This window comes from Podarcis erhardii (genome assembly GCF_964252035.2).
Source record: "Podarcis erhardii genome assembly, chromosome: 5".
In the NCBI taxonomy this organism is placed as follows: Eukaryota; Metazoa; Chordata; class Lepidosauria; order Squamata; family Lacertidae; genus Podarcis; species Podarcis erhardii.
In genome coordinates this window covers 2,307,883-2,327,221 of record NC_138509.1, presented here as the reverse complement: position 1 = coordinate 2,327,221, position 19,339 = coordinate 2,307,883, and the positions used below count along the sequence as shown (strand labels likewise).

Here is a 19,339-nt window from a genome sequence, read left to right as displayed (position 1 = left end):
AGAACATCCAATTCTCTAACTGCAGGTTCACTTGTAACAGAGAACATATTGTTTATCTCCTTTATTGGTCAGACAATCTAGCAGTAGCTGGAGAAATTCTGCCCACTTTTGCATTTTAAATTAGCAAACATTTTTTTAGTAAACTTGCACAACAGATTGGTAAAACAGTCTTTCTGTTGTGCCTATAGTTTACGATTCATTCCTATAAAAGTTGAAGAGTTTCACAAAATTTATTTAGTTTGCAGTTTGTTTTACCCATTTATAAGTATATAATTCCAACATTTGTTTGCGTATGCATATCTATCTATTTTCTATCTGATTTGCATTATAATATTCCCTTTATTATTTATTTTATTGTTCACTCTCCTAAAATATCTCCCAAGTAAAGGGAGTTCACTATTTAAGCCTCATTGCTTTCAGTGAGTAAGTTAAGCACATCTCTCTCTCCTATTTTAGTAAGTGGAACTTAAAAGTGCTCAAATTTGGCTGGGTCATTACTGGTAAATACTGGATTTTGAAATAAGCTAAGCTTCTATTATGTGATAGAAACTTCTCCCTGCACAAATTGCTACTAGGTTGACAGACAGAGTGTGATTCTTTTGATGGATTTCACTGTCCTTGACCATGGCATCCTCCTGGACCTGGATCACCTTGCAGGGTAGTGGGTAGGCAAATCTACTTACCTGGCTCCAGTTATTCCTCGAAAGCAGGCCCCACACAGACCAGACCAGAGATCCATCTCGTTAAACATCCGCTTCTCCCAGTGGCCAACCAGACGCCTATGGGAAGCTCACAAGCAGGACAGGAGCAAAATAGCATTCTCCCAACTTGCCTTTTCCAGCAACTGGTATTCAGTACTGGAGATAGTACACCATCATCATGGCTAGTTGCTATCAGAGGCAGAGCAAGGTGGGTGCAGTGGGTGCGGCCTGCCCCAGGTGACATCCCTGGGGGGGGTGACATCGCCGTGCCACCCCCCGGGATGGTGCTTGGTGCAGGCAGCACACCCCCTGGAACACCTCCCCCCACTGGGACTCTCGGTGCAGGCGGCGCACCCCCCCACCTCTGATGTTTAGTCAGAATATCATTTCTTGTAACCTGAATTCACTGTTTCGGGCCCTGTCCTTCAGAGCTTCCTCCATCCTCCTTGTAACAAGACCTTTAGATATTTGAGGATGGCTGTCAAATCTCCTATTTTCCAGGCTAAACATACCCAGCTCCCTCAACCGTTCCTCGTAGCACTTGGTTTCCAGACCCTGTCTCATGCTGGTCACCCTCCTCTGCACATGTTCCAGCTTGTCAACATCCTTCTTAAATTGTGGTGCCCAGAATTTTGACCAAGGCAAAATAGAGTGGGACTATTACTTCCCTTGATCTGAACACTAGACTCCTGTTGATGCAGCCTAGAATAGTGTTAGCTTTTTTTGCTGCTGCATCACACTGCTGACTCATGTTAAGCATATGGCCTACTAAGACCCCTTACAAGTAGTAAGCTAGGTGTCCTTCATCTTATCTTTTTGAATCTAGTCCTTCTTGCCTAACTGTGGAACCTTTCATTTGTCCCTACTGAAATTCATTCTGTTAGTCTGGACCCAGTTCTCCAATCTGTTAAAGTAATATTGAAATTATGCCAATAAAGGCTGAATGAATGCGTAATCTTGAATCTCGATTCTGTCTCCTGTGGGGCTGGCTACACCTCCCGGTTTGGTGTCATCTGCAAATTGGATGAGCATCTCCTCAACACCTTTATCCAAGTCATTTAGAATGACCTTGGACAACAAGGGGCGCAGGACAGATCCCTGCAGCACCCCACTTGTCAACCAGCAACAAATCCACCTAACAGTCAACTAATTCAGCCTACATTTTACCCGATTCTCCACAAGAGTATCATGGGAAGCCTCATTTCTGTTTCTTTTTCTTTTTTGATGGAGTAACAAGCTGGGTGGATCAGGAGAATGTTGTGGACATAGTGTATCTTGATTTCAGTAAGGCTTTTGACAAAGTCCCCCATGATACTGTTGCGAGGAAGCTGGTAAAATGTGGACTGAACAAGGGAACTGTTGAGTGGATTTGATGCTGCTTGGCAGGTCCAGTGGCGTAGAGTGGGGGGGGGGATAGAGGGGCCGTTGTCCTGGGCACGTTTTTTGGAGGGGGTCTTAGTAGTCATAGCATACTTTTTCAAAGTGCTCACAGACCGACTGTCAAATTATCTGTTCTAGGACCTTTCCTGGTATTGATCTCAAGCTCACAGATATTTTCTTGGGTCTTCTTTCCCTCCACACATGCCCGACTTCTAGACAGAATAATATTTTCCTGCATTTATTTAGGACTAGCTTAAGATTGCCAGAAGAAGTATCAACAACCTCAGATATGCAGAAGACACAACCTTGATGGCAGAAAGTGAGGAGGAATTAAAGAACCTTTTAATGAGGGTGGAAGAGGAGAGCGCAAAATATGGTCTGAAGCTCAACATCAAAAAAACGAAGATCATGGCCACTGGTCCCATCACCTCCTGGCAAATAGAAGGGGAGGAAATGGAAGCAGTGAGAGATTTTACTTTGTTGGGCTCCATGATCACTGCAGATGGTGACAGCAGTCACATAATTAAAAGACGCGTGCTTCTTGGGAGAAAAGCAATGACAAACCTAGACAGCATCTTAAAAAGCAGAGACATCACCTTGCCGGCAAAGATAATTAAAGCTATGGTTTTCCCAGTAGTGATGTATGGAAGTGAGAGCTGGACCATAAAGAAGGCTGATCGCCAAAGGATTGATGCTTTTGAATTATGGTGCTGGAGGAGACTCTTGAGAGTCCCATGGACTGCAAGAAGATCAAACCTCTCCATTCTTAAGGAAATCAGCCCTGAGTGCTCACTGGAAGGACAGATCCTGAAGCTGAGGCTCCAATACTTTGGCCACCTCATGAGAAGAGAAGACTCCCTGGAAAAGATCCTGATGTTGGGGAAGATGGAGGGCACAAGGAGAAGGGGACGACAGAGGACCAGATGGTTGGACATTATTCTTGAAGCTACCAGCATGAGTCTGACCAAACTGCGGGAGGCAGTGGAAGACAGGAGTGCCTGGTGTGCTCTGGTCCAGGGGGTCACAAAGAGGACCAAACGACTAAACAACAACAAGCAGCTTTCAAACAGCAGCCAACAAGTTAGATACAGGAACTTGTTTTCCCATGTATAAAGATAGTAGTAAGCTATGTCCAAAAAGGCAATGGAAAGCTGCATGTAAAAGTTTTGCTACCTTGTGTCAAATTTAAATCATTGTTTGCACTTTCTGAGCTGTAGAACAAAGCAAGTTAAGGGGATCAGGGGAGCCCTGGCCACCGCGCAACAGAGTAAGTCCACTGAACTGAATGGGACTCCCATACATACGTAGTATTGGTCTTAACTTCCCTTTCCCTTTCTTCTTTAAATTGAAGCAGGTGGAACTTCCATTCTAAGAAGAAAAAAAACACATTCTAAGAAAACACCGTTTCACAACTGTAAAGAGACTGAAGCAGCAATAAAGATACTAGAGATTCCTCCCCAGGACTCCTTCCCTCCTCCCTCGGCTCCTCTGACCCCTTCTTGCCTTGCTCTCCTTGGCGGGTGAAGGCAGCTCCCCCCCCCCCCCGCTCCGTTTGTGCAACCAAAGCGCTCATTTCCTGGTCGAATCCTCTTAAAGCGGCAGCCCAGAGCAAAGCCCAGACAAAAGGCCCTTGTGCTGCTTCCCTCTCCTTTCCGCAGCTCGGCGGTTTTTAAGCCAACCACGTGGCGCTGCTGGCTCTCGGCGGGGGGGGGGGGGGCGCTGCTCCGCGACTCCTTCCTTGGAAAGGAAACCCGGATTGTGCGGAAGTTCGTGCGAAGTCGCCCCCCCCCCGGCCAGGCCGAGCCCGGGCGCCTTTTACTCGGCAGGAATTTCTACTCGGCCCATTCCCGCCCCGCGCCCCCGGAGCCCAGAGGCCGAACTCAGCGGGGCTTCCTCGGTCTGCAAGTCGGGGAGCTGGGAGCGCGGCTGTGCGAGGCAGCCCCCCTTGGCGGTGTCTGCGCGAGCCCACGCGCCTGGCTCCGAAGTCAGTCTCCGGGAGTTCCACAGGCTTGCTCCGCGTTCAGTGTGCCTGAGGAGGCAGCAGCACCCAGGAACCTGCTCTCCTAGCTTTGCAGCCGCAAACTGACCAGACCAAGCCCCGCGCATCTCCTCGCGCTGTTTTCTCGTTTCCTCCTCTGAAAGTGGCCGCCTTGTCATTTTGCTCCCATTTCCATGCCAAGCTGGAAATGTGAAACAAGCTCGCCGCTCCCTCCGGCTGTTTTTTCCGCGAACGTGAAGCGCGCTTTGGTGCCTGCCGATCCTCCTCCTCCTCCTCTCTCACAAGATCCCTTTTATTTATTTCCCTGTAACCTGAGCCAGCCCCCCTGCCCCCCCCCGCCGCTTTCTCAGTTTCCTGGTGGGTCCGGCTCCTTTAAGAGGCAGAGCTCAGTGCTGGGAACTCACGTCACTTTGCAACCCAGAAACTCTCCAGATCAATGAGCGAAGAAGAGCCGCTTTTCGCAGTTCTGCCTTTCGCTTTCTCTCTTCCCGGAAAGGGAGAATTCCCACATTCCCGGGCCGAGAGGGCAAGAGGGGGAAGGAAGGGGCGGACTGCAGCTCGGCGGGAGCACCAAACACTTCTTTTTTAAAGAATCAGAAAAATCCGATTCCCGTCCTCCTCTTTTCGTATCTGCTGAGAGCCCCGAATGCCCAAGGGAGCCATGCAGGGCGCATCTCCCCGGGCAGATCGGCTGCAGTCCTTGTGGATTTGTCTTTCGGGAAAGATGATCGGAGGAACTTCTTAAAACGCCTGCGGTTGGCTGGGAAAGGATTTCTGCGGGGGTTGGAGGAAGAGGAAAGGAAAGAGGAAAGGGGAGAAAAAAAAGAAAGACGAGAACTTCCTGGTCTCTTTATTTCCTCCTCTTCTGAGACATGTCTGAGGGTCCTGGCCAGTGTTGTATCAAGGTAAAAGCTCCTTTTAAAAACCCTGTTTTAAAAGGTACTTAGAGCTGATAATGTATGTTCCAACCCCCGAAACTAAAGATGCAATTGTGTATTGAATCCTTGGTCGCTTGAAGGAGTCGCCTAGAGCGGAAAGAAGCGCCCGGGTCTCTTCATGTTCTTCCTCCTCTGGCTTTGGCGAGACTCCCTTCCCTGTAACCTTGGGTTTCTTCGTCTAAAAAGGAGGTCGGCCCTGATCCGTCGGGAGAAACGGAGGAAGAAATCAAGCTTGTTTTCTGTTTATTTGCCGGGGAGTTTGGCTGTAAAGCCAGAGTGGGGCTTACTCTCGTTACGCAGCTGGTACGCTGCTTTGCACAGGGATCTCTGAAGTCAGCCTGAACTTTCTGTAGCGTTCAGAGGAGAAGTTCCTCCACACTTTCAAACTGGAATTCTTCACTAAAGCTGCTGCAGTTAAAAAGAGATGCCGCTCTCCACCCTTTCAAACTATAAAGCCGTTTATGGCAGGTTCCAATCCTGAGCAGCCTGTGTATGTTTACTTGAAAGTAAGTCCCACTTACTCCCAAGTACATACAGAGTTAATTGTAACCTTACTTCTGAGTGGCTGTGCAATGTGATCCTTTTCCTATTTACTCAGAAGTAAGCCCCATTCAACTCAGTGAGACTTGCTTCAGAGTAGAGGTATGTATGTGTGCATAAGGAAGGGGAGCTGGTTCTCAAGAGCTCTGTGTTTTATAAATATTGAGCTTAACACGTTTTATAGGCTGCCTTTCTAACGTCCAGCATCAGGTGATTAAGTCTGAGTGACATTCTGACAGCTAAAAAGCTAATGTCAAAATTATTTTGAGATCGCTATACAAAGGAGGGAAGGGAGAGGAGCGGGTGTGCATGTGAAACAACCTTTGTCAGCAGCTTATTTTTAAAATGTCAGTTGAGCACTGTGGTGCTATTACTACATACATTTGCTACTTGATTAATTTACTTATTGGTTGCCTAGAATGGATAGAATTGGCACTGCTGCACATTTGTAAGAATACAATTGTTTAGTATGGCAGCGCCTGCACTTTGGGACAGCCTGCCTAGTGAGATCAAGCAGGCACCTTCACTGTACTCTCTTCAGCACCTGCTAAAAGGCTTTCTTGTTTAGGCAAGCCCACCCAGAAGCTTAGAAAGTTCAGGTAATTTAAATCTGTTTTAGTATTTTAACTTTTTAGTGTTTTGAAATAGGGCTGTGAACTTTTCTCAGTTTTATTTTTTATCTTTTTGTAAATGGCTTTTAGGCTTTTTACAATCAAACAGTGTATAGATAGGAAATAAAATAAATAAATAGAGGGGGCTGTTTTGTTGTTTGATATTTCTGCTGCAAAGTTGCATTTCTTTCTAACAAACTTCAAACTTCCTTCAAAGTTCTCTGGAACATTTGATAGAATTAAATAGGTTGCACTGTGTCTAGTGGCCAAGGGATTCATTCAGATTATGAAAAAGGAAGCATGGTTTCAGTGAGCTAATTCCAAAATTTGCTTTTGAAAATTTTTGAATATGCATTTCCATTTAGCCAGAAAAGGTATTGTCACATCTCAAAAACTTTTACCTCTCTACTTTTTTTTTTAATCCAGCAATGTATTTCTCTCAAAATTACTGATGCTGTGATCCAATGAACTCTTTAGCCCAGTGAGACTTACTTCTAAGTGAGCATATAAGTTGCTAGGCTGATTAGGGAATAGGTCCCATATAACTTGGATGGTTTCCCTCTGAGGAAATATGCTTCAAATTGCAAAGCAGCAATTTCAACATACAGTAGTCCTTCCTCTGTTGTGAGATGCATTTCCCAGGGGACATTGATAGGGTTGCACCAAGGTCATGAATACGGATTGAATATGTACCACAAGTTTGTACACAGTTTTATTTCAGGAATGGCACAATTTCTCTCTTTTGAGAGCTGTTTTTCTGCAGTGGCCAATTCAGACCTTCCCCAGATGGCCTCAGACAAGCCATAGTTTTCAGCCTCCGTTGTCTCATCTGTAATATTGGGCTACATCTACTTTCTTACCTTTTAGAGGGGTGGCTTTAAAAGAGTACTGAAATAATGGAATGTAAAGCACTGAATATTCTAAATGCTCCATAAAAATGCTTAGTATTACTGTTTATCTCTGAACATGTGTAGTAGCATTACGTGGGGAATTTAATTGTGTAGCCTGATCCTATCTACATTTATTGAAAAGCAGCTCTTAATGATTTCAGTAGGACTTACTCCTAGCAGGTATGTATAGGATTGCATCCCAGTGAGCGCTCTGAAGATGGTTATTTCTTGGTCTGTTGAACAAGCTTGTGGTGAAATGTCTCATTTTAAGTAGCTCCTACAGGCCCCTGAGAATCTTCCACCTCCCCCCCAACCCCACCCTGCTTGCTTCACCCTGCAGTTATGCCTAATAATTGCAAGGGTCCATATATGGGCAGCAAAGTTCCTTTTTTATTCCCCTAATTTATATTTTTATTCAGGACAAGTTGTGTTGCTTCACACCCAGTATTTCCATTTCAACATGTTCACTCAAATAAACTTAAGGTTCTATGTAATGTGGCATTTGAGGGATGGGTGATCAGCACCAATGAAGCTTGAAAGGGTGTTCAGTGTGTGAGGTATATATTGCTTATGGTGGCTGCTGACTGAATCTTTACAGTATTACATAGCAGCTGAAAGTTTCACTTTCAAACTGTTTTATGTTCTCCAACTGTATTAAGTACATATTTCCCCTTATCTTTCCTTTACCATTCTGGGGCACACAGTACATAGTTTGTTTACAGTAGGTTTATGGTAAACTAAGATCTACTAACCTGTGAGTGCCTCTGACCTCAGTTGGACTTAGTTCTGAGTAGACATGTGTAGGATTGCTCTTTGAGTAATGTGTTCTTTGGTACAACTGTAACTAAGCATTTCGGTAGGGTTATGGATCTGACTGGGACGCGGGTGGCCCTGTGGGTTAAACCAGAGAGCCTAGGGCTTGCAGATCAGAAGGTTGGTGGTTTGAATCCCCACTACCGGATGAGCTCCCGTTGCTCTGTTCCTGCTCCTGCCAACCTAGCAGTTCGAAAGCACGAAGTGCAAGTAGATAAATAGGTACCGCTCCGGCGGGAAGGTACACAGCGTTTCCATGCACTGCTCTAGTTTTGCCAGAAACGGCAAATGCTTCTGCTGGCCACATGACCCGGAAAAACTGTCTGTGGACAGACTCCAGCTCCCTCGGCCAGTAAAGCGAGATGAGCACCGCAACCCCAGAGTTGTTCGCGACTAGACCTAACGGTCAGGGGTCCCTTTACCTTTTTATGGATCTGACTGTTTAAAACAGGATTTTCTTCTTGTTTGCTGGTCATTGGCTTTCCAAGTTTCCATTCCAGAAAGGAAGTATAGGCTACTCCCCATGTACATGGGGGTTATGTTCTGAGCACCACACACATCAGTGAAATTGCGTGTATTTGAAACATCATTGGAAAAATAATTAGAAGGGGAAACACCCTCTAAACCCATTGGGAAACCCTTGGAAACCCCTTTTAAAAACCAGCAGCACTTACCAGATGCCAAACTCTGCCAAAGCACACCACAATTGCTCCCTCCAAACCTCCTTGCTCAAACTCCAACTCCCCACAAGCCTCAGCAGTCAGTGCAAGGGCTTGTGGGATTGCTAGGCGCTGTTTTTATGCCTTTTTGCCCTTTCTGGGCTCTTCTATTTATTTTTAAAAATATATTTTTATTGTGTTATACAAAACAAATTTAAGTTCAAACATTAAATATCACCATAATCATTTAGCATTCCCCTCCACCCTTCCATGGCTACCATTATCAATCTTTTTCTTTCCAACTGCTTCCCTTATTTTCTCTAAAAAAAAATTAATCATCCATTTATACTATAGTTTTTTTTTGTACATTACAAGCATTATTCAAATCATGCCAAAGTTTTTAGTTGTTTACAGTGTTCTCTTAGGTACATTGTAATTTTTTCCTATTCCTTCTTAAAGTTCTTCCTAGTTTCTGATTTTCTCAGTCATTTTGCCGTTTCGGCCTAGTCCATCATTTTCATCAGCCATTCGTCTCTGGTCGGGACTTTTATCTTCCTTTCAACTCTGGGCCAGTAGTATCTGCGCTGCTGTCGTCACGTACGTAAATAGTCATTTCTGCTCCTTCAGAATCTCTGCACCTAAAATACCAAGTAAAAAAGCCTCTGGTTTTTTCACAAACGTTATTTTAAACATTTTTTTCAGCTCATTGTAGATCATTTCCCACAATGCTGTTGTTATCTTGCATGTCCACCGCATGTGGTAGAATGTGCCTTCTTTCTCCTTGCATTCCCAGCAGACGTTTGAATCAGTTCTATACATCTTTGCTAATTTTACAGGTGTTAAGTACCACCTATACATCATTTTCATATAATTTTCCTTCAACGCACAGCACGCTGTAAATTTTAAATGCTCCCTCCATAACTTTTCCCAAGATGAAAATTGGATATTGTACCAAATATCTTGTTCCCATTGTATCATTACTGATTTAACTTCTTCGTCTTTGGTATGCCATTCTAGCAACAGTTTATACATTTTAGAAAGTAACTTCACATTGTTTTTCATAAATCTTTTTCAAACCTTGAAAATTCTTTACTAAAACCATTTTTGAAATCTATTTTAAACACTTCATTTAATTGATGGTATTGCAGCCAGTCTGTTACTGTCTTATGTCCTCAAAACTTTTCAATTTCAATTGTTGTTCTACTTCCATGAGCAACTCTTTATAGGTTGCCCATTCACTTTTTGCATTAGTCTTTTTCAAGGATATCACTTCCACTGGGGAAAGCCACCTTGGTGTCTTCTGCTCTAACAGGTTTTTATATTTTCCCCATATACTATAAATTGCTTTTCTTACCAAATGATTCAAAAACCCTTTATGCACTTAGGTTTTCTCATACCATAAATATGCATGGCAACCAAACCTATTAGTATGACCCCCAAGGTCTAAAATATCTGTATTTTTTAAGATTATCCATTCCCATAGCCAGCAGAGACATGACGCCTCATACTATAATTTCAAATCTGGCAGAGAGAAGCCACCTTTTTCTTTGGTATCCATTAGTAGTTTATATTTAATCCTTGGTTTCTTCCCCTGCCAGATAAATTTAGAAACATATTTTTACCAGTGTCCTGCTCTTTGAAATAAAAATAACATTCTTGTCAATACATTCATTTTCATAACTGAAATTCTTCCCCAAAGTGATAAGTTCATCCTTCCCCAGACATCCATATTTTTCTTTATCTCTTTCTATGTTGTTACATAGTTATCCTTAAAAATATTTATATTCTTAGCTGTTAACCATACCCCCAAGTACTGCACCTTTTTTCAATTATCAGTTGTGTTGCTGGTTGTAGCTCATTTTTTTGTTCTGTCGTATTTTTCACCAATGCTTTCTTTTTTTTTTTTAATTTAACTTGAATCCTGCTACCTGTCCGAACTCAGATATTTTATCTAATACGCTTGGTATACTCACCAACGGATTTTCTACTGTTACTAGAAGGTCATCTGCAAATGCTCTCAGTTTGTACACTTTGCACCCAACTGTTACACCTTTTATTTCTTCATCAGATCTTATGTTCTTTGCCAGGGTCTCTAATACTAAAAGAAACAATAATGGTAACAGGGGACAACCCTTCTGGGCTCTTCTAAGGCCATTTTTGCATTTTTAAAATTCATTTCCAGGTTTGGCATGTCTAAATGGGGAGTTGCCTGTATTTTTTCACTTCTTCAAAAGAGGTGACTTTACATGTACAGGAGACTTGGTTGAATAGAGGAGCTCTAGAGCTTATGTACAGTGGTACCTCGGGTTACAGACGCTTCAGGTTACACACTCCGCTAACTTGGAAGTAGTACCTTGGGTTAAGAACTTTGCTTCAGGATGAGAACAGAAATTGCATGGCGGCAGCGGGAGGCCCCATTAGGTAAAGTGGTGCTTTAGGTTAAGAACAGTTTCAGGTTAAGAACGGACCTCCAGAATGAATTAAGTTCTTAACCAGAGGTGCAACCGGATCTTCAGCAAGTAAAATGAGAAATCGAGTCTTTTTGGCATTTCCATTAAAAAACAAAAAAAGCTCAACAACTTTCAGGGTGCCCTGGAGCCCTGCAAGATAACCCAGTCAATAGTTGCTCCTGACATCCCATCCACCTCTTCGCCATCCTGAGCAGTGATGAGGCTTCTGACCTGTGCCAAGGAATTCTATGATGTCATTTTCTTTGCTTTGGAATGATGTCTCTGCTTGTGTACAGGGGGGCCTCTCCATTCTGAGGGGTGCAGAGTCAGGGATGCGTTCTACATTGTAGAATGGCTCCTTATATGAAGGTTACAGTCACCAAAATGGAATTTCTAGTTGCCTGGGCAAGACAGCTCTCTTATTTTTTGAATGATGGACTGACTGTAATTGATTCTCAGTTAAACATCTGGCTAGTTCAGATGACAACCTTGAGCCAGGTTAAGAGCTTCAAGAAGAAAAGTCACTTTATCCAGGAACAGTCCACATATCAGCGCTCAAAATTTGCCAGGTAACAGGCACATTTTGCACCTGGCTATTTGCCACTTGCGACCAAGCAGAGATGCCCAGGCACCAGGCACCACTGCTCTCATACACTAGCAATGCACCCTATAGAATTCTATCTGTTATATTTTATCTGCACAATCAGAATGAATTTCTGAGTGGAACCAAAAGCTTGTATTGAAAAATATGACTTTCGAGCTGTCTGGCCCCAAAATGACAACTAGGCATTCCATTTTGGCGACTGTAACCTTGGTTTAAGGAGCCATTTGGTGCCTAGCTGATATATCTGAGTCTCTAACACTGCCACATACATTCCAACCACCTCTTTTTTGGAGATTGCTCCTGCTTAGGCTGCACAGAAAGCAGTTTGCTTCCAGAAATTCATTCCAGTTGTGCAGATAACATACAACTGATAGAATTCTACAGGATGTGGTATTAGTGTGTGAAAACAGTCCAGATCCAGGGATCCCCAGGCATGCGCCTCCAGGTGGTGGAGATGTGAGGCCCCATCCTGGCACCCAGGCATCTCCACTTGGTCGCAAGTGGTCAAAAACTAGGTGCCAAATGCGCCCGGTGCCTGGCTAATTTCAAAAACTGCTGTCATACAGGGCAGTTTCAAAGTTGTAATTAGCCCCCTCTCCCCCCACCACAGATGACTGTATCTAGTAAATACCTAGTGCATAGCATTTTGGTTATACTAAAATTAATATGTTAAATGGTTTTTAATGACTCCATATTTCACCTGCTTTAAATCTAAATAACATAAGGGAAGTCCATGCTGTTGAATTATCTTAAAATATTTACAAGTGTTGTAAATTTCTGAACCAAAACATTTGATCAGGAAAAATAAGCAATAAAGCACCCTTAGTATGGCTTACATGCTATTTACTGGAAGTTTTCCAATAAATATAATTTTCAAGTATATAAGTTTTAAAGCACGCTAAGGGTGCTTTATTGCGTTTTTCCTAATGAAATTGTTTGGCTCAGACAAACATGAAAAATTAACGTGCCACACTTACCGTTTACTAAATTAAAAGTTATATATGATCAATATGATCTCAATCTGTTTAGGGGATTCTTTCAAGTTTTTCCAGAAAACCACATCATTGTCTGGAAGTGACACTGGCATAGTTCTGTGGGTGATCACTGCTTCATATTCCTAAGCTATTACAGTAGGAGCAGGATATGACCAGGGCAAATTCGAAACTGTTTGCCTGCAGGGCATCTATTTCAGTTGCTGTACCTTCAGGGTACCTAAATCCTGCTGCTCCTGTGTGGAAGCCAACACCCCACTTGGTCTGAAGTTTGGACTCACATGTGTGAATCTTGCAGAACTCAGCATCCCCTTGCCACCACCAGCCTCAAAATTGGCAGTGCACGTGGTAAGGGATTGTCAAACATTACTACCCTTTGTGTGTTTGGCTACTTGCTCTTAGGAACCATATATTTGTGGATAAAATTTGCATACTGTCTTTCATCTGAAGATTTAAGGGCAGCTCATTATGCTGCAGGTTCATCTCTCCCTGCTGTTCGTGTGTGTGTGTGTGTGTGTGTGTGTGTGTGTGTGTGCGTGTGCGCGCAGTAATATGTAAATTGTCCCTAAGATTGCAGCTGTAAATAGTATAGCAGGCCTCCATAAGGTCCTCTTGTAAGTCTGGTGTGCTGTTACTGCAGCAAGCGGTAGCTTCACATCTGTGGAATGGCCTCCCCATTGAAGTGAGTCTCACCCCAACTTTATATTATTTTAGAAACCGGGTAAAAGCTCACCTTTTTGTCAGGCTTATGGAGGCTGATGAGTTAAACCAGTTTGATGATGCTTATGAGAACTTTTTTTTTTGCTGAAAGTCTGCATAGAAATCTCTTAATTAATAAATAAATTGGTATGAATTTATTGAATGGCTCTTTTTTGTCTACATTTTCAAAGTGGAGATAAATGATAATGGCTTGCCATTCAGGGTTGTTGTAAGAATTATTAATTATGATGTTTGTGAAGATCTTCCACCACTTAAAATACTAATGTCTAATTGATGTGTTGTGTGATGTTTGACATGTGTAGTATATAAATGATAAAGTGTATTTCTTGGATGAAGTTGATTTAAGAAACTAAATCAACAGGTTCCACTTGAGAGCTTTCTGGGAGGCAACTTAATAAAAAAAAAGCTTCTGATCTGGGATGTCCCAAATAAATGGAAACCTTCAGTTCTTTATAGAACTCTTTTTTTTATCTCAGAGCAATTTTACAAATTATAAGCGGTACACTCCCATGTCCCAAACGCTGTTTATCTATGTGCCTATGTTCTCTGAATGGTATGTGGAATATTCTATTGAGATTAAGATTTCTCGGGGCTTTGTATTCCCAGCATATGAGCAGCTTTTTCTAAACCTTCCTCCCATCCTTAAGGAATAGTGGAGGTGTCTTGGATAGCAGCTGTCTTCAGTTAGGGCACCTGAGATTTCTGAACACTGCTAACTCTGGCTACACATAGTTTCCCTGAACTGGGGACACCCAACTTTTGCACCCTTGGGGTTCAGCTCTGCTTTCCAGTATGCAAAGTTTGAAAGTGTCTCCATGTTCATATGTGAAGGGCAGGTGTTGTCACTTGTGTCTTTTCTGCAACCTAGGACAAGATGGAGAGCACTAGCTCTCTTCCTGCTTATGACAGCTTTTTCTTTTTTGCCTGGAGGAGATTCTTATTTGCCACAGGCAATTGTAGCTATTTACAAGTCTTCAGGAAGAGCTCTATGGCTACTGGGCACCTGTTATCTGGTGTGCCTGGGGCATTATTGAACATGAAACCCTCAAAGAGCTGTGATGTTAAGTATAGTATATTTCTTGCTCCATTGCGTGGTTTTAGAGAACCATTTTGTTTTTCCTTTCTAGTACAAATGTTAGTAAGTTTTTTACCACACATTGATTACAATTGTGTAGAATTGTTAGCTAGCGGAACAGTCTTCTTCCTGCTCTAGACTATTGAAATAGGAATGTGTTGTGTATACCGCACCTGCCTGTGGGAGCATAGCATTGGTGTTTGCCCTGGTAGTAAAACCAGGGTCAAATACTGAAAGCATTACTTTGTCAGAACAGTAATGATGAACACAGAAAGTTACACTAGTTAGGAAAACTGTTTTCTAGAGGACTCCAGAGCCTCCCAGGCCATTGTACCAAATCACCAAAGACCTTTTCATGATGTGCTTTGAATATCCATACAGTATTCTTTGTGGTTAGAAATTACTTCACATCTGCTTGGAAATAGAGCTGTTTAAATAAAAATGCTCTGCTTTGATGCAGTCTCTAGCTACTGCCAGGGCTTCTGAGTTTGATCTGAAGTTGCAGGCTTTTAGTCTCCTTCTCAGGAGTATGGTTCAAACAACACCTGCCCTATGCATTCAAGGAATGACGGGGGCTGGGCTGCTGCCTCGCCTTGCACTGCCCGGCTGCTGTCGTGTCTCATGACCGTACTACTCCCTGTTCTCTATGTGTTCAGCAGGAATTTTGTGTCCCTCTGCTTCCTATGTGCAGAAAGGAGCTTTGTACTTTGGCATGTACCAAATATGCATGCCTAGAGCCCTTCTCACGTAGAGAACTTTATGCATGTACATTGACGTATATGAGAACCTAGAAAACATGGTCACTGGTGTATTCACGTTGTAGCGTGTGGCTAATCTGTGTAACCTCAGACATGTTTCATTAATGTATAGGGAGGTCATCTGACACATGTTCCACCCAAGGTATCCAGCGGCAGGAGCAAAATCTTAGGATGAGGGGTGAGGAGCAAAGGTATAGGCTTCTTTTGGCTTGAGAGCTTTGTTATTAGCTCTACCCCTCCCCATTCCTATTGTGGCAGAACCAGGCATAGTCAGTTTGTGGCAACCATAGAACAACTGCACCAGGCAGAGTGGTCATTCCTTTGCCTAAAACAGGATTTCCTGGTTATCTTTGTTTTTATTTTCATGTCTTTGCCAATGTGACAGACACTCATAAGAAACAGTGGAGAAATTAAGTTTTTAGCATATTTATGTGATTGGGCATCACTGTGTCTTCTTCTAACAAGCAATAGAAGCAAGGACAGGAATTCATACTCTTTCCTACTTTGGGCTGATTCTGCATGAAAAATGGCATTTATTATATAGAATCATAGATTGTAGAATCATAGAATCATAGAGTTGGAAGAGACCCCAAGGGCCATCGAGTCCAACCCCCTGCCAAGCAGGAAACACCATCAGAGCACTCCTGACATATGGTTGTCAAGCCTCTGCTTAAAGACCTCCAAAGAAGGAGACTCCACCACACTCCTTGGCAGCCAATTCCACTGTCGAACAGCTCTCACTGTCAGGAAGTTCTTCCTAATGTTTAGGTGGAATCTTTTTTCTTGTAGTTTGGAACCATTGTTCCGTGTCCGCTTCTCTGGAGCAGCAGAAAACAACCTTTCTCCCTCCTCTATGTGACATCCTTTTATATATTTGAACATGGCTATCATATCACCCCTTAACCTCCTCTTCTCCAGGCTAAACATGCCCAGCTCCCTTAGCCGTTCCTCATAAGGCATCGTTTCCAGTCCTTTGACCATTTTGGTTGCCCTCCTCTGGACACGTTCCAGTTTGTCAGTGTCCTTCTTGAACTGTGGTGCCCAGAACTGGACACAGTACTCCAGGTGAGGTCTGACCAGAGCAGAATACAGTGGCACTATTACTTCCCTTGATCTAGATGCTATACTCCTATTGATGCAGCCCAGAATTGCATTGGCTTTTTTAGCTGCCGCGTCATACTGTTGGCTCATGTCAAGTTTGTGGTCAACCAAGACTCCTAGATCCTTTTCACATGTACTGCTCTCAAGCCAGGTGTAGAGTTAGAAGGGACCCCAAGGATCATCAAATTCAGTGGTTCACAATTAGCAATTACTGAGGACCCCCTATTTTTCAAAAGCCAAGCGACAGACCCCCCTCCTTTTGAAAATTTTGATCACTCTATGGTAGTTACCTTGCAAAGCAATTTTTTGAAGAAAATGTGGGGTAGCCGTTAATAAGCAAAGGATTTTAGATATACTAAAAAACAGACCATAAAAATTGTGATATTACCACACATTGCCTGTCCCCAGACTTCTCTCCATTGCTCCACTACAACTGAATATTAAAAAAGCAATTGTGTCCCTAACTTGCAAGCATTCTATATGCAGAAGGCTTTTTATATGAGAGAGTATTCCTTACTTGTAATCTGATATGGTACATCTTAGCAAAACTTTGCAGCATACGGTTCTTCTAACTGAGGGATCTTGCACCTTCAAGACATAGGTGAAGACTTGGTCAGGGCTTGATAAAGTACTGGTGAAGACTGAGTAGAAAACAGCTGTAATATTGTAATGTTGGTTTTATTTATTTATTTAGTTAGTTTAGTTTAGTTTAGTTTAGTTTAGTTTAGTTTAGTTAGTCCTCCTGAGCCCAAGTTTCATCCCTGGCTTAAAGAGATTACAGTGGTATCTCAGGTTAAGAACTTAATTCATTCTGGAGGTCCGTTCTTAACCTGAAACTGTTCTTAACCTGAAGCACCACTTTAGCTAATGGGGCCTCCTGCTGCTGCCGCACCATTGCTGCGAAATTTCTGTTCTCATCCTGAAACAAAGTTCTTAACCTGAGGTATTTCTGGGTTAGCAGAGTCTGTAACCTTAAGCGTGTGTATTCTGAAGCGTATGTAACCTGAGGTACCACTGTAATTAGTTAAATACAGTACTTATTTGGAGTGAGGTTTTTATTCTTGTTGATTACCCAATAGGAACAATGAACTTTTTACCTTATTAGGATTCTGCCGGACATCGGTTTCCTTCCACCCCCAAATGTAGCCACAGAGCTTCCCACAGAAAACAAGAAAACAGCATCCACGCAGGCTGCCTTTTGCACTAAATCGGCCTGGGTAATGTATTGATACATCGCCCAGGACTGGTATGAGGGGCAGACTGCAATGGCAGCTTCACTCGGCAGAATGTTGCTCTTGGCTCCTTCCAGCTGGTGCTGGTAGCAGCGGGACTCAGGAGCTGCAGTGGTTGGTATACCGCTGAGTGAAGCCACCACCCCGCTCTGCCCTCATGCTGGCAGAGGGAGAAGCAATCTGTATCGGCGAGGAGCCTCTGCTTCTTCAAACTACTTGGCTGAGGAGCATGTGACTGCCCTTGCCCCAGCCAAGCAGTTTTAGGAGCCCCTGACCTGCCACCTTCTCATACAAGCGGGGGGGGGGGGGGTTGGTTGCCGCTTCCCTCAGCCAAGCAGTTAACGGAGCCCCTAGCCTGCCGCTGGCTCGTTCAGCTGGGGGCCAGGAGGCCTCCCCCCCCAGTTGAACAGTTCAACAAAGGCCCGATGCTCCTTGGCTCACACGTGAGCCTGAGAGGCATTGGGACTTGCTCACTGTGTAGAGCTGGGCCATTATCTTAGCTGCTGCTTCCTTCCCTAAGGCGGGAAGAAACAGCTGAGATAAATTCCAGTCATTGTGATATACCAGGATTTAGCTGCTGATATTTCACGATGTTGAAAAGAAAGCATCGCCCAGTCCAAGCACTAAACTAAATCATCAGAGGTTGAGCTGTTGTGCTAATCATAGTGGAAATTTGCTTAGCTATTTCCCCTGTTGAGCTTCCAAGAAGGGACACGGATCCCAAACACACAAGGGAAGATTCACTGAAAACCCTCCCTACAAGCAGTGGGTGAGTTCTCTAAACCTGAAAGCAGTTAGAAGCTATTTTCAGTTAAAAAGTAGAGATTAGGGGGAAGGAATCCCTTACATTTTTTTTAATGATAAGCAGGTGAGCTGTTTCTACTCCCCCCTCCCCTCCAACCACATGAACCCTAAGAAACTGTGTCAGAGGTTTGTACCCAATCCCAGCTCACTTGCCACCCAGCAACATTCTCACAAGGCATTCACTGTGCAATTAACAAGGTAAGTGAGTCCCTGGCAGGGGATGGTGCTGTGGACCCCCTGGATATGTTCGGCAGACCCCCAGGGGTCCCCAGACCCCTAATTGGGGACCGCTGGTCTAGTCCAACTAAAGCAGGTATGGCCAAAGTCCATCGTGGGGGCCTAACCTGGCCCGCCGGTCCTGCCGCTGTTGCAGTTTATTTCCTGGGTTAAAATCCTGAAAAAAGCTCAACAACTTTGGTTGGTCCTCAGGCATGTCAACTTCATCACATCTGGCCCTCTTTGAAAAAAGTTTGGACACCCCTGAACTAAAGCATCCATGACAGATGGCCAGCCAACCTTTGCTTAAAAACCTCCAAGGGAGGAGAGGCCACCACCTCTCGTGGGACACTGTTTCACTGTCAAAATTCTTTCTGATGTTTAGTTGGAATCCCCTTTGCTGGATCCTGGAATTAGAAGGTGACTCAGGTATACAGCCAATCCCCCACAACTCATCAAAACATGTCCTGCAAATGCAAACCATTCTTTTAGTCTTCATATTGCAGGGCAGGTTTAGGTGATTATGTGCTGTGGCTGAGAGGAAAACTGGAATGTAGTCTGGTATTTATGGAATAGAATTCTACAGGATTTGTTGCTGGTGTGAAAATAGTCTAGATCCAAGGATCCCCAGGGCTGCACCTCCAGATGGTGGAGACGTCACAAGTGGCCGATAGCCAGGTGCAAAATGCTACGGGCACCTGGCAAATTTCAAATACTGCTGAGATGGGGAGTGCTGGGAACAACACAAGCAATAGTTCCTTAAAAAACAAATATCTCCTTGTCTTGCCCCCCCAGCCCCTCCTTTCCCTTAGCTGTACATGTCAAACACAAATCAGCAGGACCTCTGCTTGGGATC

General features: G+C 43.7%; 1 protein-coding gene across 2 annotated transcripts in view; it reads left to right on the top strand.

Annotated features, from left to right (window-relative positions):
- Positions 1-4,417: 4,417 nt before the first annotated feature.
- Positions 4,418-19,339, top strand: part of ETV6 (ETS variant transcription factor 6) — a 161,316-nt gene continuing 146,394 nt past the window's right edge. The window contains exon 1 of one of the 2 annotated variants that reach the window (XM_081861406.1): positions 4,418-4,985. In XM_081861406.1, the coding sequence (XP_081717532.1) occupies positions 4,953-4,985 (33 nt within the window). In that variant the 5' untranslated portion in view covers positions 4,418-4,952. The remainder of the gene's footprint in view (positions 4,986-19,339) is intronic. The other variant, XM_081861405.1, reaches the window with a different exon arrangement.